Raw genomic sequence first — 27,532 nt, 5'->3', positions numbered from 1 at the left:
ATGCGGTTTGGAGTGTGTGTGTGTGTGTGTGTGTGTGTGTGTGTGTGTGTGTGTGTGTGTGTGTGTGTGTGTGTGTGTGTGTGTGTGTGTGTGTGTGTGTGTGTGTGTGTGTGTGTGTGTGTGTGTGTGTGTGTGTGTGTGTGTGTGTGTGTGTGTGTGTGTGTGTGTGTGTGTGTGTGTGTGTGTGGGGGGGGGGGGGGGGGGGGGGCTTGTGGTTGAGTTCCTGCACCTATTTTCTGAGAAATAAAGCCCTGGGAAAGTATAAACACTTTTGCTCTCCCCTAGAATCCGGTTTCCCAAAGTCGGGCTTTAATCATCGCTAAATTGTTATTTTGCACTTCCTCTTAAATACTATTGAGGAAATGGGCGCCAGGAGCGAAATCACTCAACAGCTATAATTCATCGAAATATCTAAACTCTATGACTCACCGGCATCTCTACCAAGACTCGAAAACAAACTCCAAGCATACCAAAGACAAGACCAAAATAGTTAACTGTTTAGCTTCTGGACTGAATACACGGTATATCTAGTGTTGGTCACACCATATACAATGTTTTCTATGTCCACCCAGTCTGGGATGTATCTCATTACCTATGCTAATGTGTTTGATTTATAATTCTATGCATTTAATGTAAAGATCAGAACAATTTCTTCTCCTTGCTGTTCTCACGCAAGGAGTCCTTTGTTCCTGTAGAAGGGTGTTGTCCTTACTGTAGCAGAAGATAGGACTCTACCTGAATTTCCTTCTTATCTACAAAAATGTGAAGTGTAAACATGATGTAACCTTTACCTTACCTTCTGCACAGCAGTCTGATCACTGGATCTGCCCACTACAGTGCTCTACGCATTCTATCCCAAAAGGAATAAAGTGTAAAGCTGAGCTTATACAATCATATGTGTAGGGAATTATGGACCAGTTGAAGACCAGGCCTTTTCTGGCACATTTTGTTTTTAACCTCCCTGGCGGTATTCCCGAGTCTGGCTCGAGGTGGAATTTCAGAACCAAAAGCGGTATCCCCGAGCCACACTCGGGATCGCATCGCAGGATCTAGGAAGAGCTTACTTACCTTGTCCCTTGGATCCTGTGATGTCCTCCCCGCAGTGTGAGCGGCTCGTCCTCCGCTCGATTAATCATGGAGCCGGGCTCCGTTCCCTGCGAGCGTTGCGACGCACGGGGACGGAGAACGGCGCCAAATTCAAAAAAGTGAAACACACACAATACATACAGTACATTGTAATCTTACAGATTACATTGCTGTATGTAATTATTTCACATCCCCTTTGTCCCTAGTGGTCTGTGCAGTGCCCTGCATGTAGTTTTATATTATAAATACTGTTCTTTCTGCCTGGAAACTGGAGATTGTCCATAGCAACCAAAACTGTCCCTTTACATCAAAAGTGGTTTTAGACCAGCTAGAAAACAGCGATAGTAAATTAGAATCACTCGCAGAATTGAGCGATAGTGATTTGTGGGGAAATTCATCATAAAACACTGAAAGTAACAACAGCGACAATTCTGCGACTGAGCAAATTTCAGTGTTTTTGATTTGATTACATTATTGAATAATTTTTATTATTTTATTATTTGGTATAATTATTTATAGTTATATATTATATTATAATTTATGATTTAATTTTTCAAACTTTATCATACCCGGGATGTCTACTAAACTCTGGTTTGGACAGATTTAAGTGAGTTATTCCTGAGAATTACAGGACTACAATATAAAACACCAAATTTCTACGCAAAATAATTGTACCGCTTTCAGCACCAAAAATCTGTACCGCCAGGGAGGTTAATCAGTATTTTTTGCTACAAAATCACTTACCCCCAAACATTATATATATTTTTTTAGCAGAGACCCTAGGGAATATAATGGTGATCATTGTAATATTTTTATGTCACACAGTATTTGCGTTTTTTGAAACGCATTTTCTTTGGAAAAAATACACTTTAATGAATAAAAACAAACAAAAAAAAAAACACAATGTATACCTCATTTTTTATTTTATTTTTTAATATGAATATAGCCATGCCCCGTATGGATTGCTGAAAGCTGTGGTTCACCCGACACCCCGCCCAGCTCACCGTCCATCTTACAGTGACTCAGTAACACAGACCAGTCCATAGCTTGTTTTGTTTTGTTTTATTGAGGGGATTAAACTTGGATGGATATTAGAGAATTATGGGATGCCCAGGATTTCAATACAAACAATTGTGAATTGTGGATCATCAATTGCAGGTTGTAGAACAATCAATTGTGAAATGTAGATCATCAACTGGAACTACTATGTACACTCCTTGTACACACACCTCAATCTTCTCTCCAGCACTTCACTTGTTGCAGACTGTTCCTTCACCAGCACTTCCCTTGCTGCAGACTATCACTCCTCTGAACTAGCTAGCACCATGTGGGTAGACCTTACACTACTCCAGCCAGGCCTCAATGAACTGCCTTTTGCAGGCAGGGGCCGTGGGCCCCTGTGGTGTAGAATAGTTCAGGTGCTAGCTGTCCTCTGCTCAGCAACCACTCCCAGATAGCTGCCATCAGGCCCTGCCAGCCAGCATGGCTGCAGAGACCTCTTTCCACTGCCCTTCTCCACAGTCCTCTCTCCACTGGTTTGGCACCCATCTCTCAAACTGCAATCTCCCAGTTCTCTTAGGCATGCCTTCCCAGTCCTCCCAACTGCACTCATTTACCAGCCCTCTTGGCTGCAGCCTGTAGTCCTTCTGGAGACTCTTAGCCCTTGTACACACGGTCGGACATTCTGACAACCAAATCCGTTGGATTTTGTCCGACGGATTTTGTCCGAAACTGTTGCATTCACACGGTCGGACAAAGTTATCTGAAAATCCGATCGTTCAGAACGTGATGACGTAATTTCGTTACTATGGGACTATGTTCACGCTAGTAGCCAATAGCTTTGGTCTAGGAATTTGATCTGAGCATGCATGGCACTTTGTCCGATCGGAATTCTCTACACACAATTGGCCAAAGTCCGATCGGATCATGTTGTCGGAAAATTTTATAGCCCAAGTCCAATGGAGCCCACACACGGTCGGATTATCCGACAACACGGTCCTATCGGACATTATCCATTGGAATATCCGACCGTGTGTACAAGGGCTTAGAGTGTTCTCTCTTGCTCTCTCATGTGCCTCTGGTTCGGGGATCTCTTCACTCCTCCCGGGTGCACCCGAGCCCAAGCCCAGGGTCACCCCCTCCCCCCATACTGGGGAGCTCCCCGTGGGCCGCACAGCCTCCACACCATCTCTCTCCAGCTCTTCCACCTGACAACTCCTCCCAAGCTAGGCTGACTGCAGGCATTTAAGGAGGTCTGCCTCCTGCCAATCCAAATTGGGGATTGGTCAAGGCTCCCCAAATACCTCAGGCAGCTCCACCTCTCCTCCCCTCCTCTCCTTCCAGGACCTTCTAGAAGGAAGGGGGAGGTGATGGTGGTGCCACCTGTCAGTCACCCAACTCTCCCTGAGCCTTTCCCAGCCCATAATGAAAAAAACAGGCACAGCCACTAGCTAGGCCTGCCTAAATTTTCCTACCCTGTCAAAAATCCTTACTTCTAGCACTCACTAACTAGAGGGTGCTACATGAAATATGATGCTACACTGAGTAAATAGATACCTAACATCTCAGTCTTTAAAATTGCACGTGCTCGTGGAATGGCGACAAAATCCAATACTTAAAAAATCTCACTTTAAACACTTTAAAAAATGTCTACAGGTTATCTGTTTTGAGTTACAGAGGAGAGCTAGTGCTTAAATTATTGCTTTCACTAAAAAGATTGTGGTTAAGCCTCACATGTGGTGCGAACACCGTTTACATACGTGTGCGTGACTTATGTATGCATGTGTGTAAAGCGCTGAGCAAACTGTTGGCGCTATATAAAACCTGTATAATAATAATAATAATAATAATAATGTGTGTGAGCACGGACAGATGAGGTCGCTTTACATTTTTTTTTTCTTATACGTGTTTTTTTTAATTTTTTTTTACAATATTCTATTTCATTTTTATTTTTATTTTTTATCACTTTTTTTTTTATTTTTTTATTTTTTTATCACTTTTATAAACATCCACCATCCATTTGTAAAAAAAGTAACTCCACGCTTGTTGAAAAAGAAGCAATCCTGAATGGGAGGATCTGGATCATTACATCATACAATATAACAGTGATTCTCAACCAGGGTTCCTCCAGAGGTTGCTAGGGGTTCCTTCAGCATTGGGCAATTTCTGCCTCTCGGACACCATTGATCTTTTTAGCTATCTGTAAGGAGGTAATTCTTCCCAATGACCACAAGTGTAAGGACCATTCTTCCCACTGGCCATCACACTATTGTATCATGAGTTGTAGATTTCTCATTATTAGCAGGGGTTCCCTGAGACCAGAGAACTATTTCAAGGGTTCCTCTGTGTTGAAAAGGTTGAGAAAGGCTGCAATATAATCTACTGGTTCCATATAAGACAGCTTCTCCCTGTCACAGTTTCCTGAGGAATGCTAGCATCAACGGTCTCCCTCGGAACCACTGACATTATAGATCAGTGATTCTCAACCAGGGTTCTGTGGTAGGGTTCCTCCAAAGGTTGCTAGGGGTTCCTTCAGCATTGGGCAGTTTCTGCCTCTCAGATAAGTTCCCACCGACACCATTGATATTTTTAGCTATCTGTAAGGAGGTAATTCTTCCCAATGACCATCACATTAGTGTATCACGAGTTGTAGATTTCTCATTTTTAGCAGGGGTTCCCCCGAGACCGGAGAACTATTTCAAGGGTTCAGCTTGGGGGGCTGCCATTTGGCTTCATGTGCCATCAGGATTGACCGTGTGCTCCGGGTCTTTGGGGTTCTCCTTTACTATCAAGTGGATAGCTGGAAGGCATCATGATGGATGATACATTTACAATGAGGGACATTATTGGGGGATTTTGTTTTTTTTTTTTTTTTTACAAAGTATTTGTCAGATGGGTGTAATAACTTTATAATGTCATAATAAAGTTGCAACTTTTTTGTGAATGAATAGGGGGATCATGTACCCTCTACTCCTCATATGGGTTAGAGGCAGTATCTGGCGGCCTTATTATAAAAGGGAACTTCTAAATTCTGATAAGCCCACATCCACCAATCAAGGGTTGTAGGAAAGAGGTCCTTGTCCTCATCAACAAGACAGCCCCTCAAGTTGAGGGCATGTGCCCTGGTATGGTTTGGGGGGGGGGGGGGGCATGATCATTCACCTCCCCTTCCTGGCCAGCCAGGCTGCATGCTTGGATTAAGGGTCTGGTATTGATTTTTAGAAGGACTTAATGCATTTTTTGTTACGTTTGTGTGAGGTACCCCCTTAAAATCTATATTGACTCAAAGGGTTTGGTTTGAAGGAAGGGGGGCGTTTATAGGAAAAATTACTTTTTACAAAGAAAAAAAATGCAACTGAAAATTGCAGGCAAATGACACAGAAACCCCCCAAATGAAAGCCCCCAAAATGAATAGCAAAGCCCTGGAGCCCTGTGTGCTGTTTCATTAATTCATTTGTTTTATTATTTTTCAAAGGCTGGTAAAAAAATGCCATTTGCTGAAAATTTAAACTTTTTTTCCTTTGTAAACGTCAGCACTTTCTGTACGTCTGATAGATGAGCTCCTTCACAGGCAGGATTAGTGAACCACCCAGGCATGTTATTTAAAGAAACTGGAAATTTAATATGATTGATTAGCGCAACCTATATTGTTTTTATGCTATTTTTATTTATTTTATGCTATTTTATATTTGCTTTATTTTTTCCTTGAAAGCAGAGTTGCTCTTTAAGCTTTGGGATGCCAGGGGCTCCTCAGGATGCAGCTGAGCCTACATGACCCTAGGAGGAGTGTGCAGGTAGTATGAAGCAAATTTTCTCTAATTCCAGGTAAAATTCAGCATTAAACTGAGATGATCCCAGAAAGAAGACAGAATGGAGATGATCCTATATGGTAGCTGGAAGAGGGCAGCATGGTGCTGAGTCTATATAACCCCTGGAGGGGACAGTATGAAGATAAGCCTAGTCATTTCCAGGTGGACGATTTGGAATAAAAAGCTAAATAAATATACACATAAAATGCTAATAAATAATTAAAATATAAATAAAAAATAAGCTACTGTTTGTACATGGAATTGATTTAATGCACATAAATTAAAATATTCTCATGCTATTTATATTTTTGGTGTTTTTTTTATTAAATATTATATTATTGTGCACAAGGTTTTTTAATGTGGCTTTACAAGAAATAATCATACAGAGACTATAATATTTGAGCATGAACAAATCTTTGATGAGGCATGTGCCATGATTCTGAATTTGAATTCAATAAATATGGAGGACGTACAGTATCTCACAAAAGTGAGTACACCCCTCACATTTTTGTAAATATTTTATTTTATCTTTTCATGTGACAACACTGAAGAAATGACACTTTGCTACAATGTAAAGTAGTGAGTGCACAGCTTGTATAACAGTGTAAATTTGTACCCTCAAAATAACTCAACACACAGCCATTAATGTCTAAACCGCTGGCAACAAAAGTGAGTACACCCCTAAGTGAAAATGTCCAAATTGGGCCCAATTAGCTATTTTCCCTCCCTGGTGTCATGTGACTCGTTAGTGTTACAAGGTCTCAGGTGTGAATGGGCAGCAGGTGTGTTAAATTTGGGGTTATCGCTCTCACTCTCTCATACTAGTCACTGGAAGTTCAACATGGCACCTCATGGCAAAGAACTCTCTGAGGATCTGAAAAAAAGAATTGTCGCTCTGTATAAAGATGGCCTAGGCTATAAGAAGATTGCCAAGTCCCTGAAACTGAGCTGCAGCACGGTGGCCAAGATCATACAGAGATTTAACAGGACAGGTTCCACTCAGAACAGGCCTTACCGTGGTCAACCAAAGAAGTTGATTGCAAGTGCTCAGCATCATATCCAAAGGCTGTCTTTGGGAAATAGACTTATGAGTGCTGCCAGCATTGCTGGCAAGGTGGAAGGGGTGGGGGGGTCAGCCTGTCAGTGCTCAGACCATATGCTGCACATTGCATCAAATTGGTCTGCATGGCTGTCATCCCAGAAGGAAGCCTCTTCTAAACATGATGCACAAGAAGCCCACAAACAGTTTGCTGAAGACAAGCAGACTAAAGACATGGATTACTGGAACCATGTCCTGTGGTCTGATGAGACCAAGAGAAACGTATTTGGTTCAGATGGTGCCAAGTTTGTGTGACAGCAACCAGATGAGGAGTACAAAGACAAGTGTGTCTTGCCTACAGTCAAGCATGGTGGTGGGAGTGTCATGGTCTGGGGCTGCATGAGTGCTGCCGGCACTGGAGACCTACAGTTCATTGAGGGAACCATGAATGCCAACATGTACTGTGACATACTGAAGCAGAGCATGATCCCCTCCCTTCATAGACTGGGCCGCAGGGCAGTATTCCAACATAACGACCCCAAACACACCTCCAAGATGACCACGGCCTTGCTTAATAAGCTGAGGGTATAGGTCAGTGATGGCGAACCTTGGCACCCCAGATGTTTTGGAACTACATTTCCCATGATGCTCATCTATACCACAGAGCACAGGAGCATCATGGGAAACGTAGTTCCAAAACATCTGGGGTGCCAAGGTTTGCCATCACTGGTATAGGTGATGGACTGGCCAAGCATGTCTCCAGACTTAAACCCTATTGAGCATCTGTGGGGCATCCCTTAAAACGGAAGGTGGATGAGCGCAAGGTCTCCAACATCCACCAGCTCTGTGATGTCATCATGGAGGAGGGGAAGAGGACTCCAGTGGTGACCTGTGAAGCTCTGGTGACCTCCATGCCCAAGAGGGTTAAGGCAGTGCTGGAAAATAAGGGTGGCCACACAAAATATTGACACTTTGGGTGCAATTTGGGCATTTTCACTTAGGGGTCTACTCACTTTTGTTGCCAGCGGTTTAGACATTAATGGCTTATTTTGAGGGGACAGCAAATTTACACTGTTATACAAGCTGTACACTCACTACTTTACATTGTAGCAAAGTGTCATTTCTTCAGTGTTGTCACATGAAAAGATATGATAAAATATTTACAAAAATTTGAGGGGTGTACTGACTTTTGTGAGATACTGTATGTGCATGCCCAAATAATGATGTAACCTAACCAGCAACATATAGAGGCTAATTTACTATTGGCAATTAGGCTGTTTACATTGCAAGGAAATGTTTGCCCTGTGCTTAGTAAATCTGTTGAAGTTTTACTTTGCAAAGTATACCCAATCACGTGCAAGGAAAATGATGAAAGCTGTCATTTTTGCTTGCACATGATTGGGTGACGGAAGTCACCTCATTCACTAAGCTCTGGGGAATTTTTCTATGGAAGTTCCCTTTGCAAAGTGAAGCCTATTTTCCTTCAGTAAATGAACCCCATAGGCTCCGGTAATTGTGTGGCCTTTAGCAAATAGGTCATCTGTAATTTAGACCCCTTTCACACTGAGCACGCTTTTCAGGCGATTTAGCGCTAAAAACAGCGCCTGTAAAGCGCCTGAAAAATGCCTCATCTGCAGTCCCAGTGTGAGAGCCCGAGTGCTTTCACACCCGGGCGGTGCACTTGCAGGATGTTAGAAAAAGTCCTGAAAGCAGCATTTTTGGGGTAGTGGAGAAGTGGTGTATACCCCGCCCCTGCCCATTGGAATGCATGGGCAGCGCTGCCGAAGCGCCTCCAAATCGATTGGCAGCGGTGCTACATGGGCACTTTTAGCCCCTTTTTAACCCCTTCTAGGGGGTTAAAAGCACCCCGCTCCTGCCCGAATAGCGGTGCCAAAGCACCACTATAACAGAGCTAAAACTAGCGGGGCTTTACCACTACAGCCCCCACTGCCCCAGTTTTAAAGGGCTCTTAAAGTGACTGTAAAGATAAGAACTTTTTTCTAGGTTTTGGATGGGGTGGAGACGGATTACAATACTTATTGGGCTTTTATTTATTTCTGTGTCCTGTTATGGGGTCTCACCCTTTCCATTTGTCCTGTTTACCATCATTACCAAGAGTGTAAGAGAATCTCAAACTTTGGGTTGTCAATAGAACAGGAATAGAGGGAACATCTTCCAATGGGGACACTAGTTCTGGGGACAACAAGGTATTTCCCCAGTTTGGGATTTCTTCTCACTTCCTGTTTTGGCTATGGGGCAGGAAGTTGACCAGGGACTTCAACTTTATTTATTTTACATGTGCATCAGATCTCCCTGTCTCCTGCCACCCCTTTCAGATGTTCTCTCATCGACAGGACTTTTTTTCAGTGGGAACGCGGTAGAATGCAGTTCCAGCACCTCCAGAACTGAATGTATGTGATGGCAAGGGGTGGTGGGGTGTGCTAGAAGGTCTATTGATAATGGCTACTGGGGAATCTATTGTTGCTGGAGGGGGTCCATTGTTGCTGGGGAGGTCTTCTGCTGCTGGGGTGGGTCTTATGTTACTGAGGGATCACCCATTGCTGGGAGAGATCTACTGTTGAGGAAGGGGTGTTAGTTGCTGGCTTCTGGAGTCTCTATTGATGCTCCCTACTTAAGAATCCATTGTTGCTGGAGGGGATCGATATTTTGCTGGGGGGGCTATTGTTGCTGGTGGCGATCTATTGTTGCTGGGAAGGATCGATCTACTGTAGAGGGAGAGATCTAATGTTTCTGGCTTCTGGAGGGTTGAGTCCATCATTGCTGGGGTGGATCTATTGTCGCTGGGGTGTCCATTGCTGCTAGATCTATTTTACTACCTTTTGTGTTATTAACAAATTCCATGCAAAATACTTAGCACCGCAAAATCATACTTGGTTCTGTATTCTCTAAAAGGGGTAGTACAGGGAGGTGGGTAAGGGGTGGAACGAAGGCACAGTGCTTGGGGGTGGATTCAAGGGGTGATTCGGAAAGGAGGAGTTCCTGCACCTATTCTCTGAGGAACAAAGTCCTGGTCCTTGATATGATGATCTTTGAGGCTACATTTGAGAAACACACAACTGCTCTTTGTAAATGTTTATTGATCTCATCATTGATTGGTATTAAACCTCTACAATGATGTCACTCAACATAATTCCGAAGTGACCTGCAGGGGTGGAGTAAAAGCTGGGTAAGTATCAAGGAAACTCAACTTAAGGTCCACCTCCAATGGGAAACTCCAAGGAAACTCAACTTAAGGTCCACCTCCAATGGGATACTCCAAGGAAACTCAACTTAAGGTCCACCTCCAATGGGATACTCCAAGGAAACTCAACTTAAGGTCCACCTCCACTGGGAAACTCCAAGGAAACTCAACTTAAGGTCCACCTCCAATGGCCGTAATTGAATATTACAGCTATGCTGGTCATTGCAGTTTTCAAAATTAAAGTTTTTTTCCCTTTCTTGAAGCCTAAGTTTAGTTTATTATCAGTGTGATTTGTCCCTTGTGTTGCTGGCTCCTGCTTTAGGTAAAATCTTCCTCCTATGATTCCCCCCCGCCCCTGCTTTTGGTGCGAATGGGGTTTATAGAACTGAGGAAGCTGTGACACTTTTCAAGAGTGCCAACTATGCCCACCTTTTTCGCCTCCCTCTTCCATTCACAGAAGCTGTACTTTAGTTTCTATAAGTGGAAAATGATCTATGAATGAAGGATAGGCATATAAATGAAAGGCCCAGCTCATCCATTCATAGATTGTTTTCTATTCACAGAAGCTATAGTGTGGCTTCTATGAATGGAAGCGGTGTGGGGAAATGGTGGGCTTGATGAGTGCATTTGAGAGATCCCTTGGCTTTTTTCACCCACTGCCTCAATGGAAAATTACAATGACAGGGGTAGGGCATTGGTATCACTAGGGTTGGTATCACACCCCCCCACCCCCAGGCTCACTACTTCCTGCCCCCTTGCCCCCTCCTCCTCTGTGTGCAGCTATCACTAGAGCTCTGCTTACTTCCCCCCAGCACCCTCACTCACCTTAGCAGTGTCTAAGGTTGCCACCTGTCTGGGATTCACCCAGACAGGGTTTGGAATCATGCGTTCGAGTTTCAGACCACCTGCAACCCAAACACATTATTCAGACCAGACTATGTCTTCGCAGCAGGGTTGCTGGCTGCAGTTGTGTAAGCCGAGAGTGTCTGTTACACTCTCATTCACACTGCCCAAAGCCAAAACTAACAATTACCCCTCCCCCAAAACAGACAGGAGAGGAGAGAGGGCTTGATCTGCTCCCCCCACCCCTCTGTGTCTGCCAACACTTCAATCCCCACGGCTGTGCATCAGAAAGGAAAATGGGGGGCAGAAATTTGAAGTCCAGCAGCCTCAGATACATCTGAATGAGAGGTGCTGACTGCCAAGGGGTGAGTGAGCTCACCGTCCATTCCTGTCTGTGACTGAAGTTCTTCTCTCTCCTGCCTCGGAGTACGTATGCTAATGTAAATCAGGGTTCTCAGATCACCCCTTATATCAGTGCTCCCCTTTACACCAGAGGCCACAGTGTTACCCCTTACATCAGAGTCCTCTCCGTACATCAGAGTTCTCAGTGTTCCCCCTTAGATCAGGGTTCCCAGAGCATCCTTTATGTTAGAGTCTCCAGAGTTGTCCCTTACAGTGTAAGGGAACTCCACAAGTGCAGATGTAAAATAGGAGCTCTGTGGACTCTGATGTAAAGGGTGACTCTTGTGTTTAACTTCATTTGATTAGAAATGTTAATTAATTGCAAAATATATGTATAGTTTATACTATAAAAAAAGATTGCTGTGCACTGCTAAAGAGTTTGGGTTTGACTTGAAGAAAAGGTGGCAACCCTAGCAGTGTCCCCTCAGTTGCAATCAGGTCCCCTCAGACTCCTGGCCATTCAGCTCAGCAGCAGTGTCCGGGTCCAGATGACAAGTCTTCTTCAGTGTCCGGGTCCAGATGACAAGACTCCCGGGCCTTCCTTTGTCAGTGGGAAGTACAACACTAGAGGTGGAGGAGGAGCAGCTCTAGCGGAGGAAGTTACAACTTCCTCCTCTGAATCCCAGGGGCCTCCATGCACCTGATTGGTTGCTAGGATGCTAGGCAGGCGACTTGGGGGGAAAACTTGCAATATACAAGGGGAAGCCAGTTAATCCAGACCTGCTGGTAGTTCTGCCACTGGTGCAGGCTTTTGCTCCAAGTGAAAGACGGCTATGGGTGTCACCCGGGTGCGGCCCACACTCCCTGCACCCCCCCCCCCCTAGAGATGCCACTGGGGAAGAAGAGAATTGGAGAGAAGATTTCAACAAAAGCAAAACCCATAAGGGACACAACATATTGATAGTAAGTGATGTCCCTAATTTCTGATTTTATTTGTTTTTTATTTTGGACTAAGCTTTTTTTTTTATTTTTTAGATTTGGATAGAGCAGAGAGGTTTTTATTGCTGTAAATGTCCCTGTTCAATTTCTTCCCTTTAATGAAAGAGGGAGCTGCACCTAAAAAAAAAAAAAATATATATTAAAAGCCAGCAGCTACAAATACTGCAGCTGCTGACTTTTAATAAATGGACACTGACCTTTCCTGGAGTCCAATTCAATTGTTCAGTTCAATTGTTCGGCTCTCGGCTGCTGCCGCCGTCATTCTCAGTGAGGGAATCAGAAAGTGAAGTGTTACGGCTTCACTTCCTGGTTCCCTACTGCCCATGCGCGAGTTGCGCTGCATGTCCTGAATGGTCCCCGCTATCTCCTGGGACCTGTGTGTTTCCCTGGAGACAGCGGGGGGTGCGGGAAGGGGCGTGACTCCCGCAGGACTCTATTCCTGGAAGTGGGAGCAGATACCTGTATTATACAGGTATCTGCACCCCCTTCCCCCCGAAAGGTGCCAACTGTAGCACCGGGGGGGGAATCAGATGAGCGGAAGTTCCACTTTTGGGTGGAACTCCGCTTTAAGATAATCAGCATGGTGATTTCCATTATCACTGGGAACAAAAATGAGGTAAAATCCAAAAGTTTGAAATGTCTCTAACACAAGCATAGGAGCATAGGTGTGCGCAGCCTATTGCATTAGGATGTGCACCCCAAATTTATTACAACGTGGATGGTGTCAGTAGGGCAGTGGATGGTGTTTATTTTTATTATTATTATTATTTATTTTATTTTTTTTACTATTTTTTTTAGGAGCCCTGTTGAAATGTTACTATTATCTGGAGTTCCATTTTACCAGATATGAAATGAGGGAAACTGTCCAAGGAGAACCCTGTGGAATCATTGCAGTCAACACTCAATGTGTTGATTTACTAAAGGCAAATAGGCTGTGCACTTTGCAAAGTGCAGTTGCACACTGCAAGAGCAGTTGCTCTAGAGCTTAGTAAATGAGCAGGAGCTCTGCTGACGCAGGTATGTGCAGCCTATTACATTACAGTTTGCAGCCCAGAGCACATACACACATGCGTGTATATCAGCAGAGCCATGGACACACCATAGAGCAGTGGATGGTGTCAGTTTTTTTTTTTTATTAAATTTTTTTTAACCACTTGCTTACTGGGCACTTAAACCCCCCTCAGTCCCAGACCAATTTTCAGCTTTCAGCGCTGATGCATTTTGAGTGACAATTACGCGGTCATACAACACTGTACCCAAATGAAATTTTTATCATTTTTTTCCACAAATAGAGCTTTCTTTTGGTGGTATTTAGTTACAGCTCGGAGTTTTATTTTTTGCTAAACAAACAAAAAAAGATGCAAAAAAAAAAAAAAAAAAAAATCATGTTTTAATAGTTTGTTATAAAATTTTGCAAACGGGTCATTTTTCTCCTTCATTGAAGTGCGCTGATTAGGCGACACTGATAGGCTGCATTGGTGGGCACTGATGGGCTGCATTGGTGGGCACTGATGGGCTGCATTGGTGGGCACTGATAGGCTGCACTGGTGGGCACTGATAGGCATAGTTAAGGCGGCACTAATAGGCACAGATAAGGCGGCACCGATGGGCACAGATAAGGCGGCACTGATGGGCAAAGATGGGCACAGATAAGATGGCACGGATGGGTGGCACGGATGGGCACTGATAGGTACCACAGATAGATGGGACTGATGGGCACTGATAGGTGGCACTGATAGGTGGCTCTGATAGGTGGCACTGCTGGGCACTGATGGGCGGCACTGCTGGGCACTGATGGGCGGCACTGCTGGGCACTGATGGGCGGCACTGGGGTGCAGCACCTTTGAGGCAGATTTTGGGTGGCACTGTGGGTGGCACTGCTGGGTGGCACTGTGGGTGGCACTGTGGGCACTGCTGGGTGGCACTGTGGGCACTGCTGGGTGGCACTGTGGGCACTATGGGCACTGCTGGGTGGCACTGACAGGGGGGCACTTACTTTATTTCAGGATGGCACTGCGGGTGGCAGGTGGGCACTGGCAGGGGGCAGGTGTCCGCTTGAATTGCTGGCCGTGATCGGGACTGATGTCCCGAACACGGCCGCCGGCGATCGGCTTTTTTTTTTTCTCCTCGCGCTGTCAGCGCGAGGAGGAATACTAGCCGATTACCGGCTCCGTTTTATCACATGATCAGCTGTCATTGGCTGACAGCTGATCACGTGATAAGGGGTCGGGATCGACCCCTTACACGGATCGGTGATCAGGCGAGTCTCACGGACTCGCCGATCACAGAGCGCGCCGCGCGCGCCCCTCAGGGGGCGCGCAGGCCGCTCGTAACCGGGACGACGTCAATAGACGTAGTCCCGGAAATGTAGGTCCGCGCTAATGCCGTCATTTGTCAATAGCGCGGATCTGAAGTGGTTAAATAATTTTTTACATTTCCTTAGGAGCCTCATTAACCTCCCTGGCGGTATGATTATTTCAGATTTTAGGTGCTGGAAGCGGTACAATTATTTTGCATGGAAATTTGGTGTATATATTATTATTATTATTATTATAATATATTGTAGGCCTGCAATTCTTAGGAATAACTCTCTTAAATCTGTCCAAACCAGAGTCTAGTAGACATCCCGGGTATGATAAAATTTATAATATAATAAATAACTATAAATAATGATAACAAATAATAATAAAAATTATTCAATAATGTAATCAAATCCCAAAACATTGAAATTTGCTCATTTGCAGAATTGTCGCTGTCATTAGATTTAGTATTTGATGACGGATCTCCCCGCAAATCGCTATCGCTCAATTCTGCAAGTGATTCTAATTTATTATCGCTGTTTTCTAGCTGGTCTAAAATCACTTTTGATGTAAAGGGACAGTTTTGGTTGCTATGGACAATCTCCAGTTTCTAGGCAGAAAGAACAGTATTTATAATATAAAACTACATGCAGGACACTGGACAGACCACTAGGGACAAAGGGGGTGTGTATTTTTTTTTTATACAGTACTGTATGTGTATTGTGTATTTTTACTTTTTTGAATTTGGCTCTGATCTCTGCTCCCATGCGTCGTAACGTCGCAGGGAATGGAGCTCGGCGGCACTCGGGCGCTGTGTGAATCAAGTAGAGGATGGCTCGCACACACAGCGGGGGGACATCGCTGGATCCAGGGGACAAGGTAAGTAACTCTCCCTGTATCCAGCGATGTGATCCCGAGTCTGGCTCGGGGTTACCGCTCGTGGTACTGAATTCCCAGCCCAAGCCAGACTCGGGATTACCGCCAGGGAGGTTAAGGGGCTTTGGTCAAGAATCAATGGTCCATCCAGAGAGAAAGGGACTGAGAACAGCACTTCCCCATTCCCTTTCTCTGCAGCCTCCACTGCACTTGGCAGTGAATGCCCCAGGACTACGTCAGTTTTGACGAAACACACAGGAAGGAAGTGATGTTCTGACAGTCAGATGGGCCATCTTTGGTGTGTACAGCTGACACACCCGATTATAGGCATTATCAAATTTTTATGTTGTGAGATTATGAATTTTATACAATAAACCTTCAAAAGAATTGTGTGCTATACGGAGCCTCTTGGTCTCTTTTTTTGGTACCCCACTCCATACTTACCTTACGGGTACGGAGCAGTGCTGAGATGTGGATAAAGGTCCCGGCTGGGTGTTGAGCCACAAGCGTACATTGACCCCCTGTAATAAGGGGTCAATAAGAGCTGGTAAGCAGTTTACAAAGTTGGTGGAGGATTCACATTGGTTTGGTGATGGAGGATGGATCATGACACCGATTATATCGTCTCATTTCATCACATCATCGCTGTGGAGACTTTTGCATTTGCACTTTCAGATAATTAGATTTTTCCTGTTTCTGTTCACTTATCAATCAAGGATTTTTACACGTTTATGGACTCTGTTATTTGCACATATTTATCCAATCATATATTACATTTTTTACTAATTTAGCACAATTTTTTATACTTATTTTTACTAATGAATGGGAAGTCCTGAGCGGCTTCCTGTTCACTCACAAACATAGTTTACTATGCTTACGTTAACCCCTTGCCTACTGGGCACTTAAACCCCCCTCCTGACCAGACCAATTTTCAGCTTTCGGTGCTCTCACATTTTCATACAAATAGAGATTTCTTTTGGTGGTATTTGATCACCTCTGGGTTTTTTTTTTTTTGCGCTATAAATGAAAAAAAGACTGAAAATTTTGAAACAAAAAGCATTTTTCTTAGTTTCTGTGATAAAATTTTGCATATTAATTTCTCTTCATAAATTGTGACCACAATTTATACTGCTACATATCTTTGGTAAAAATAACCCAACGTCCCCCCCCCCCCCCCCCAAATTAGTGAATATTATTTGGTCATTGTGAAAGTAGATAGTCTACAAGTTGTGGTGCGAATCATAAAAAATTGATCACATCTGATGTACTGGTGGCCTATCTAATTTCTTGCGACCCGAACAAGTCAGGAAAGTACAAATACCCCCCAAATGACCCATTTTTTGAAAGTAGAGATTACAAGGTATTTAGTAAGAGGCATGGTGAGGTTTTTGATGTTGTCATTTTTTTCCCCACAATTCTTTGCAAAATTAAGATTTTTTTACCCACAAAATTGTCATTGTAATAGGATATTTCTCTCACTTGGTATGTGTATATCACAAATGACACCCCAAAATACATTCTACTACTCCTCCTGATTACGATACCACATGTGTGGGACTTTTTCCACAGCCACATAGAGAGAGGCCCAACATGCAGGGAGCGCCATCAGGTGTTCTAGGAGCATAAATTACACATCTAACTTGTTGACTATTAACCCTTGTACACACGGTCGGACATTCCGACAACAAAATCCGTCTGATTTTTTCCAACGGATTTTGTCCGAAACTGGTGTTGCATACACACGGTAGGATAAAGTTGTCGGAAAATCCGAACGTTCAGAACGTGATGACGTTCATTCGTTATGACGAGACTACGTGCAGGCTAGTAGCCAATAGCTTTGGTCTCATAATTTGATCTGAGCATGCGTGGCACTTTGTCTGATCAGAATTCTCTACAAACGATCGGACAAGGTCCAATCGGATCATGTTGCCGGAAAATTTTATAGCCAAGCTCTCCAACTTTGTCCGTCGGATATTCAGACGGAAACAGTCCGATGGAGCCCACATACTGTCGGATTATCCGACAACACAGTCCGATCTGACATTTTCCATCAGATTTTCCAACCGTGTGTACAAGGGCTTACACTTTTGAAGGCTCTGGAGCACCAGGACAATGACACATGACACTGATGTGGCACTGATGACAGATGGCACGTGACACTGATGTGGCACTGATGACAGATGGCACTAATACGTGGTACTGATGACATGTGACACTAATGACAGATGGCACTAATATGTGGCACTGATGACACTGATGTGGCACTGATGACAGATGCACTGATACGTGACACTGATAACAGATGGCACATGACACTGACAGGTGGCACATGGCATTGATAGGTGGCACTAAGGACAGTTGGCACTGGGGACAGATGGCACTGACAGAAAATACGGTGCCCACAGTACCTATTTTTTGTGTGTACACTCACAAACTGCAGCATGGAAGCTCTCCCTCCTCACACGCTGTCTCTGTGTGAGGAGGGAGAGCCGGCAATGAGAGATGATCTCATATGTTTACATATGAGATCATCCCTCATTGGACTCTCCTATCGAGTGCTAAATGGCCGCTGTGATTGGCCATTCGGTCACTCAGTGGCTGCCCGAGGGCCCCGTGATGGGAGGACCCGGACTGGCTCAGTCCGCCCCTAGAAGTGCCCGAAGCTTATCATGCAGTCAGAATATAAAAAAACTATACCCCCGAGGAAGCAGTGCCACTGTCTGCCAGTGAACCATTAAATATCGCCTGGCTGATGCGGCTAGAGAGGCACAGAGGAGCGAGATGGCTGGGAATGGGATGGATCATCAGAGCCATCAGCCTTGCGGGGATGATTTAAGTGACAGGCACTCTCCAGCCACCTCTCCCCCTGTGGAATTTAGCTGAGGGGTGGGGCCATACATCGCTGCCGCAGGGGACAGACCGTGAAGGAGCTGGAGGGGAGCAGACTGCAGAGTCATTGTACGATTTCCAATGGAACCCACACTGACCTGCCTTGTGTGCAGCAGCAGGTCAGTGTGATAATGACAGAGACAACATAGCAGTGCCAGTTAGTGTGTGTTGATATAAAAAGAACTTCAACTAGCCATGTGAATGTTCCTTCCTTCTTGCCCTGTGATGTGCCCATTTACCAGGTGGCAAGTGCTATTCACTAGTGCACAATGATATCTGGTACATTGAATGCCGTTCAGTGTATAGATATCAGTGTTATATAGGGAATAGCACTTAGCCCTGGTTCACATTGGAGCAATTTGGCATGCAATTTGACATGTCAAATTGCATGGCAAATGATCAGTAATTGCCAGCAATGGCATCCCCCAAATCGGTGCGATGCCACATTTGTGGTGCCGCACCGATTCCCAAAAGTAGTTTCTGTACAACTTTTGCCGACTTCTAGGTGTGATTTCTATAGACACCTGTGCAGCAACCCGCACAGGTGTCTCTGAAATCGCTGCCAAACTCACACTGACATGTGGGTATGAAATTGTGCGAGTTTAGCTGTGTGTGTGTGTCTCCCCGGGTGTCTGTGTCTCCCAGTGTGTGTGTCTCCCCCTGTGTGTGTGTGTGTCTCCCCCTGTGTGTGTGTGTCCCACTGTGTGTGTGAGTGTGTGTGAGTGTGTGTGTGTGTGTCTGCCCCTGTGTGAGTGTCTGCCCCTGTGTGTGTGAGTGTCTCCCCCTGTGTGTGTGTATGTGTGAGCGTCCCCCTGTGTGTGTGTGTCCCCCTGTATGTGTGTGTGTGTGTGTGTGTGAGAGTGTCCCCCTGTGTCTGTGTGTGTGTCCCCGTGTGTGCGTCTCCCCCTGTGTGTGTGAGTGTCCCCCCATGTGTGTGTGTGTGTGAGTGTCCCCCCGTGTGTGTGTGCCCCCCTGTGTGTTTGTGTGTGTGTCCCTCTGTGTGTGTGTGAGTGTCCCTCTATGTGTGTGTCCCCGTGTGTGTGTGTGTGTCCATGTGTGTGTGTGTGTGTATGAGAGTGTCCCCCTGTGTGTGTGTGTCCCCTGTCTGTGTGCGTGTGTGTGAGTGTCCCTCTGTGTGTGTGTGTGAGTGTCCCCCTGTGTGTGTTTCCCCGTGTGTGTGTGTCCCCGTGTGTGTGTGTGTATGAGAGTGTCCCCCTGTCTGTGTGTGTGTGTTTCCCTGTATGTGTGTCCCCCTGTGTGTGTGTGTATCCGTGTGTGTGTGTGTGTGTGTGTGTGTGTGTGTGTGCGCGCGCGCGTTCTCCCTCCAGTTTCCCCCTGTGTGCTTTCCCCCCCCCCCCCGTGTCTCCCAGTGCAGGTGTGGCTTAAGTGTGGCTCCCAAGGGGGCCCCATGAGCTTCTATTGCCCGGGGGCCCCATGAGTTGTCAGTCCCCCCCTGATCGGCACAAACCTTTGCACCTGTTAATCAGTTCCAGAGGAACTTGCACGGCAAATGTTACGGCACACTCATTTTTACAACCGCTGATGAGCATGTCATTGAATCTCCTCCACCAAACATTTTAACACTTCTGATAAAAGGGGGTAATTTTGGAACCCTGAAATGTTCTGGCTACCTCTACAGACCCTTGTGTATACATTTTAATGACTTCACATTTTTACATTTATGTTATGTTTTGCAACACAAAGACAAACAACATAAAATAAAATGCACTACTACTACTTTAGGTTTAAAAAAAATATATATTGTTACTGTGAAAACAATACATTTTATTCTGATAGTGATCTATTTAAAATGATTCTAGTACAAAGCAAGGCACATTTATTTACAAATAATATATAATATAATAATTTTTTTTTTTTTTTTTTTACTTTTCACTTGTTTTTAATGCAACAATAAAATAAAATAATGGGAAAAAGGGGGCATTAATGGTTAGAAAAAAGAAGAAGAAAACAATAGTTAAAGGGTGCAGAGGAAAAGTAGGTTATTTAGGGCTGAGAAGAGATAATTAAAGGTAAACAAGGGTTTAATACAATCACATTTTATGAACATTTTTTTTTTATTTGTCAGGTTGCTTTAATTGACATTATATGCAAATTGAAGCTCATCCTGAGAAAGGTGGTGATTTACACAGGAAACTTTTTAAAATGGAATTCTTTTGGATACACAGATTGGGTACACAAACCCCTTCTGGTCTTAACAACTGCTAGGATCTAGATTTGTTTCTTAAATTAATTTACTATTAACCACTTAAGGACCAGGCCTAGTTTTCAAACCTTTTGTTTACAAGTTAAAAGAAATTTTTTTTCCTAGAAAATTACTTAGAACCCAAAACCATTATATATTTTTTCAGACACCCTAGAGAATAAAATGGCAGTCATTGCAATACTTTATGTCACACCGTATTTGCCCAGCGGTCTTACAAAACGCAATTTTTTTTGGAATAAAAAACATCTTTTTAAAATAAAAAAAAATAAGAAAACAGTAAAGTTAGAACGATGTTTTTATATTGTAAAAGATAATGTTATGCTGAGTAAATTTATACTCAACATGTCATTATTTAAAGTTACGCCCGCTTGTGGGAATGGTGACAAGTTTTGACCCTTAAAAACCTCCATAAGCAAAGTATAACATTTCTACAGTCACCAATTTTGAGTTACAGAGGAGCTCTTTAACTAGAATTATTGCTTTCATTTTAATGATCATGGGGATAACTCACAACACCGGTTGCATATGCAGGCCCGATTTACGCATGCGTTCGCTTCTGCGCGCATGCACAAAGACTTTTTTTGGTATTATTTATTTTACTTTTTATTTTTACACTGTCCCTTTAAAAAAAAAATTGGATCACTTTTATTCCTATTACAAGGAATGTAAACATCTCTTGTAATAGAAAAGAAGCATGACAGGTCCTCTTTAATGTGAGATATGGGGTTAAAAAGGCCTCACATCTCACATTTAGACTTAAATGCAATACAAAAAAAAAATTCCTTTTAAGGCCACAGGGCAGATGTAACGTTTGACGTTGCTTCCGTCATCCGACATCATTAAGTCGAGTGGGGGGGCCATCATTCCCTCACTCGACTTAGTGCCTCTGAGAGGAAAGAATTGGATCATCTCTACTGCTACCGATGGCTCCGGTAAGCGGCAGAGAGGAACAAGACACAGCGGGAGGAGGGGTGGGCATCTCTCCCACCTCCAATAAAAGTGATCTTTCGGCGAATCCGCCGCGGAGACCACTTTTATCCTAAAGAGGACCACCCATCATTTCAGAAAATACCGGGGTTATGACAGCTATCTGCTACCACAACAACAGTATTCAACATCAAAGTACTGATGTATAAAGACGGCGGGTGGTCCAGAAGTGGTTAAAGGAGAAGTATGTATTTTTTATAAATCAAACTTGCCTAGATGGATGCATCATCGGTCCGATGCTGCATCTGACCCCAGCTGGCTCTAAGACTGAGACCTGAGTGATCAAAGACCACTGATGGATCAGTTCTCAGAGTTCCCTGAGCAGAGAACTGGTGTCTGTCAGTCATCGCTGTCTGCTCTGCCCCCCCCCCCCCTCCACTAACTGGAGCGCTGGGTGGTGGAGGAGACAGGAATGGCTGGCCCAATCTCCCAGTGGCTCTCTGCGAGGCTGAGCCAGGTGACGGTCCAAGCTCCTGGGTGGATCCTGACAATAAGGTAGCAATCTTTCCCCAGGCTAGAGTGGCATTATGACGTCAGCCAACAGTGGACTTCATCCAGTTGTCTGCTGAAAACGGGTCACAGGAGTGCAGAATGCATTGCACCCCTGTGATCCACAGGAGAAGTACAACCAGATGAGTTTTAACTGTACTTCTCCTTTAAGTTATATTGATACTGATAACTGAAGCATTTGTTTATAGCAAGCAGTATTTTATACATTCTATAGGGGGGGGGGGGGGTTTACTAAAACTAGAAAGTGCAAAATCTGGTGGAGCTGTGCATTTTAGCCAATCAGCTTCCAGGTTTTATTGTTAAAGATTAATTTTAACAAGCTGAAGTTGGAAGCTCATTGGCTACCATGCAGAGCTCCACCAGATTCTGAGTGCTCCAGTTTTAGTAAATCTACCCTTGTCTCTACCTTTAGATCTATTCCTTCTAGTTTCTTGACATTGATGAATTTTGCAGTAATATAGGTTTCTAGTGCACTTTTGTATTTTTCTATTAATGAATTTGAAATTAACTTTTAAAATAGAAGTATGGCCAAAGCTTTTCTGACCATACTTCTTCATTGTATCACAGGAGTGCACTTACCTTTGCACTCCGATGACCCATAATCAACCAAAGTGGGTTGACGTTACAGTCTCACCAAGCTCTGGAAGAATCAAAACAATATTGTTGGAATCCACCCAGTTGCTTGATTGACATCTGGCTCCACCTCTAAGCAAGCATTTGAGAGTCAAAGCCTGCTGCATCCATCTCCTCTCCAGCCTAGGGCTCTAGTGAACATTGGAAGGGCAGGTAAGAAAGTGGTGACTGACAATCAATGCTTTCTGCTCCAAGAAGGCTGAGAACTGAGTGATCTGTGGTCATGTGATTGCTCAGTTCTCAGTCTTATAAATGCAGCATCGAGGTGAGCAGGGGCAGACAATCCATTAAAGGGGTTGTATGTTTTTTTTTTTTTAAATAACAAAATCATACTTATCTTCACTATGCAGTTCGTTTTGTACAGAGTGGCCCCGATCCTCGTCTTCTGGGGTCCCTCGGTGGCTGTTCCAGCTCCTCCCCGCAAGAGCTAACCCCCCTCTGGGAAGTGCTCTCTCAAGGGGGTTAGCTTGCAGGCGTGCTCCCGTGTGATACTCTCGGCAGCCATAGCAGCCAAGTGTATCACTCGGCCCTACCCCCTGGCGTGCCTCGTCATTGATTTGACAGTAGCTGGAGCCGATGGCTGCACTGCTATCAATCATTCAATGAAGAACCCACAGGAGATGGGGGAAAGCAACGTGGGATCACGCCCATGGAGATTTGGGGCTCAGGTAAGTAAAACAGGGGCTGGGGGGGGGTCTGGAGAGTGCAAGTTGTTTTTTCACCTTTTGCATCCTATGCATTAAGGTGAAAAAACACAAAGCTTTACAACCCCTTTAAAGGCGCACAGGCCCCCCCATCCATCACAGCCTCCCCTATCCATGCATCTGGCCATTTTCAGGACACCAGCGCATTGATTCCAATGCGGAGGGGCTGCTTTTTTGAAGCACCGATTAGAGCCAGTGGTTGTTTACCACCCTCCCCCCCCAAAAAAAAACACCAGCCACCACTGGAGGTGAGTATGTATGTTTCCTTTTTTTACCTACCACAAACGTATCCTTAATGTACATACATGGCCAAAAATATTGGTTCCCCTGCATTTCTGTCGGTTAATGCACCACTTCGCTCAAAAAATTGTTACAATTACAAATGTTTAGGCATTCTCATGTTTATTTCTTTTGTTTGCATTGGTATGACACAAAAACATGAAGAAACAAAAAGTGAAATCTGACATGTTCCACGCAAAACTCCAAAAATGGACTGGTCAAAATTGTTGGTACCACCAATTTAATATTTGGTAGCACACCCCTTGGAAAAAATAACTGAAATTGCTTCCTGTAACCATCAATGAGTTTCTTACACCTCTCTACTGGAAAATCGGACCACTCTTCTGTTGTCAACCAATCCAGGTCTCTCAGATTGGAAGAGTTCCTTTTCCAAATGGTTGTTTTGAGATCTCTCCACAGGTGCTCTATGGGATTTGGATCTGGACTCGTTGCTGGCCAGGTCAGTACTCTCCAGTGCATTGTCTTAAAACATTTTTGGATGCTTTTTGATGTGTTTTTTGGATCACTGTCCTGCTGTAAGACCAGTGGCGGCCACACGGGCCCCCTAATCCATGCGCCTGGCCCCTAATCTACATGCATGCGCCGGACGCATTGATTACAATTTTTTTTTCTTTTTAGAATCACGTAATCAGAGCCCGAGGCTCTAACTGTTTCTTAAAAAAAGGGTGGGGTCAGGGGAACAGAGCACTGCACCCTGAGCCCACCCAGTTGTGATCATAGCGAATTAATATTCATTGTCTTCTTGATTCTCCTACCAGCCATTTAAGAAGTGGGTCCTGAGACCCGTGACCTGATTGGCCAAGAGCAGAAGCGATTCTATTGGCCGCCTAGGAGGAGGAGGGAGGAGACGCATGGCTGAAGCCACCAGTGATGCCGGGGAGGAGGAGACACATGGGAAGGGCCGCCTACTGCCTGGACCTAGATGGGGTAAGTGTGGGGCTGGTGACTGAGAAACTGACTGCCTGGGGCGGGGGGTGTCTGTGGGTGCATTGTTTGCTGCCCCTCAAAAAATATACCACCAGCCGCCACTGTGTAAGACCCATGACCTCTGGTGGAGACCAAACTTTTTGACACTGGGCCCTACATTGCACCCCAATGGCGGCTGGTGGTATATTTTTTTTGGGAGGGGCGGCAAACAATGCACCCACAGACACCCCCCCAAAAAGACGGTCAAGACATATATACCAACAGCTGCCACTGTGTAAGACCCTTGACCTCTGGCGGAGACCCAACTTTTTGACAATGGGTCCTACATTGCACCCCAGAATTCTTTGGTAGTCTTCAGATTTCATCATACCATGCACACGGTCAAGACATCCAATGCCTGAAGCAGAAAAGCAACCCCAAAACATTTGTGAACCTCCATCATATTGGACTGTAGGGGCTGTATTCTTTTTTTTTTGCCGTGGAGTTTGTCAGATTTGGCTTTTTGTTTCTCCACTTTTTTGGTGTCATACCAATGCAAACAAGAGAAATAAACATGAGAAAGCCTAAACATTTGTAATTGCAACAATTTTCTGGGTGAAGTGGTGCATTATCTGAAATGAAGGGGTCCCAAGATTTTTGACCATGACTGTAGGTGCTGCTTATTTGACACCCCTCTCCTCTGTAGCAGGAAATTATTTTTTTTACATGTTAATTGAATGTTAGAGTTAGCTATACATTTTAGCTAATTGCCAGAAGATTAATAAATTGTTGTAACTTGAGACGTGTTCAGGGATTTTTACTGTAAAATGTCATCACTACAAACTGGCTAGTGATCACTTGATCGAGAATAGGTCACATATGCGTGGCAGCCTGGAATAGGACCCCCCTCTGTGCTACCACATACAAGATCAGTAGGAAGGTGTGTTACAGAGTTTTAGAAATAAATGACTGCTTATAGACAAACCTGGATTAGATTAAACATAAATAATAATGGAAAAAAAAAACACTGTAAAAAAAAATCCAACAATTTATAAATGGGGTTAATTCATTGTAATAAGCTTAAAAGGATTGTCAATATAAGATATATGGTACGTACTGTATGAGAAAGGAGCCAGAAAACAATATGAGGCACATTTTGGAATTGGAAGATTGTTTTCCTTACAGAGATAGAGATTTAGAGATCGGCCTTCTGAACGTCCCATGTGTTCCACCGCCCATTTTATTTGTGCTCCATTGATCCCAAACTCATGACCACTTATCTTGGAACCACCGATGTGAAGAATCACTGGCAGCATTTGGGGGAGTTTATCTCTACCAATCCGACGATTCATTTTCTAAGAATCTGCCACAACACTCTTCAAATACCAGCATTTGCTGATAAAATTAATTTAAGTCCCATGCAAACAGAAAAAAAAAAACAGATCCAACATGCCAAAGTCCTCTTTATTTCTGGCGATATCGTCTTTTGTCTTAGTTAGAATATAACTTCCTCCGTAGAATAGAAATACTCCCTTTCCTTGAATAGCTGCAGGGGAAACCTGTTGGTCTTGTCAAACAGTTACCGAGACAACAGTAGATAGTTATTTAGTTAGTACATACAAGAAAAAAAAAAAGAGAAAATTGAGTACTGTCCGTGATATTTTTTTTTCTGCATGAACATACGATTTTTCAGGACAAGCTTTCGGGGTATGTCCCCTTCTTCAAGGTCCAAGCAGTAGCAGTTTTATACTGCTTGGACATTGAAGAAGTTGACGTCCCCCGAAAGCTTGTCCTGAAAAATTGTATGTTAGTGCAAATTAAAAAAAAAAAGTATCATGGACAATACTTAATTTTCTCTGTCACAATTTCACTAATACAATCACATCAAGAAAAAGAAACATATTTAGCAAGATGTCGGGAAATTGTGATTCTCAGCAACAGAAGACCCATAGGTTTGGGCACATTTATTTTATTTATTATTATTATTTTTAATAAAATGAAATCCTTACCTAAAGCTGTCAAGGACATCAGCGTGACTAACGTGGCGATCCAATGCATGATACAATTTACTTTAATGCTTGCTTCGAGAACAAAGTTGATTTGCCTCCTGATAGTTCTGAGTTCCAACTGCAAAATGGCTGAAACTGGAAAGGAGCACCTTTATACATCATGTGTGGGCAGGAAATGAGGTGCTTGGAAATCCCCCACCCGTTCTAGAAGTTTCTGAGAACAAAAAACTTCTGAAGTACTAAAGCTCCCTCTTGTGGGCAAAGAAAGTCGTTGTATTGTCTATCGTTGGCTGTAGGTTTGCAATTACCGTATTTTTCCCTCCATAAGACGCACCTTGGTTTTAGAGGAGAAAAACAAGGTAAAAAATGTTCTGAACCAAATGGTGTACTTAAATATTTACCAGTGCCCATGAAATTCAGCCTGACCAGTGCCAATTAACCTCCCTAGTGGTAATTCCTAGTGTGGCTCGGAGTAATTTTCAGTAGCAAAAGCAATAACCCCAAGTCACACTCGGGATTACATCACAGTATCCTGGTACAGCTTACTTACCTTGTCCCCAGGATCCTATGATGTCCTCCCTCCCCCCCGATGTGTCCTCTGCCAGATTCCCCGCCCGATGTATTACCGTTACCGGGCTCCGTTCCCTGCGAGCGTCGGAAAGCATGGTGGCGGAGCCCGGTATCAAAATCATAAATGTACACAATACATAACACACATAATACATCGTAATCTGTAAAATTAGATTACAGTATCAAATTATTTCACCTCCCTTCTGTCCCTAGTGCTTTGTCCAGTGCCCTGCAAGCACTTTTATATTATATACTATTATAATATTATATTATATTTATTATATTATATTATATACTATTCTTTC

General features: G+C 44.0%; 1 protein-coding gene across 1 annotated transcript in view; it reads right to left on the bottom strand.

Annotated features, from left to right (window-relative positions):
• The window catches only part of LOC143975614 (uncharacterized), a 96,741-nt gene extending 69,578 nt beyond the window's left edge, over positions 1-27,163 (bottom strand). The window contains exon 1 of the mRNA XM_077478092.1: positions 26,658-27,163. Coding sequence (XP_077334218.1) covers positions 26,658-26,706 — 49 coding nt within the window. The 5' untranslated portion in view covers positions 26,707-27,163. The remainder of the gene's footprint in view (positions 1-26,657) is intronic.
• Between the last annotated feature and the right edge of the window lie 369 nt (positions 27,164-27,532).

The sequence above is a fragment of the Lithobates pipiens genome, unplaced genomic scaffold (assembly GCF_037356315.1).
Source record: "Lithobates pipiens isolate NorthernLeopardFrog02 unplaced genomic scaffold, aLitPip1_a1.2 Scaffold_13, whole genome shotgun sequence".
In the NCBI taxonomy this organism is placed as follows: Eukaryota; Metazoa; Chordata; class Amphibia; order Anura; family Ranidae; genus Lithobates; species Lithobates pipiens.
Note: the sequence above shows the minus strand (reverse complement) of the source record. Positions and strands in the feature narration are given on the sequence as shown.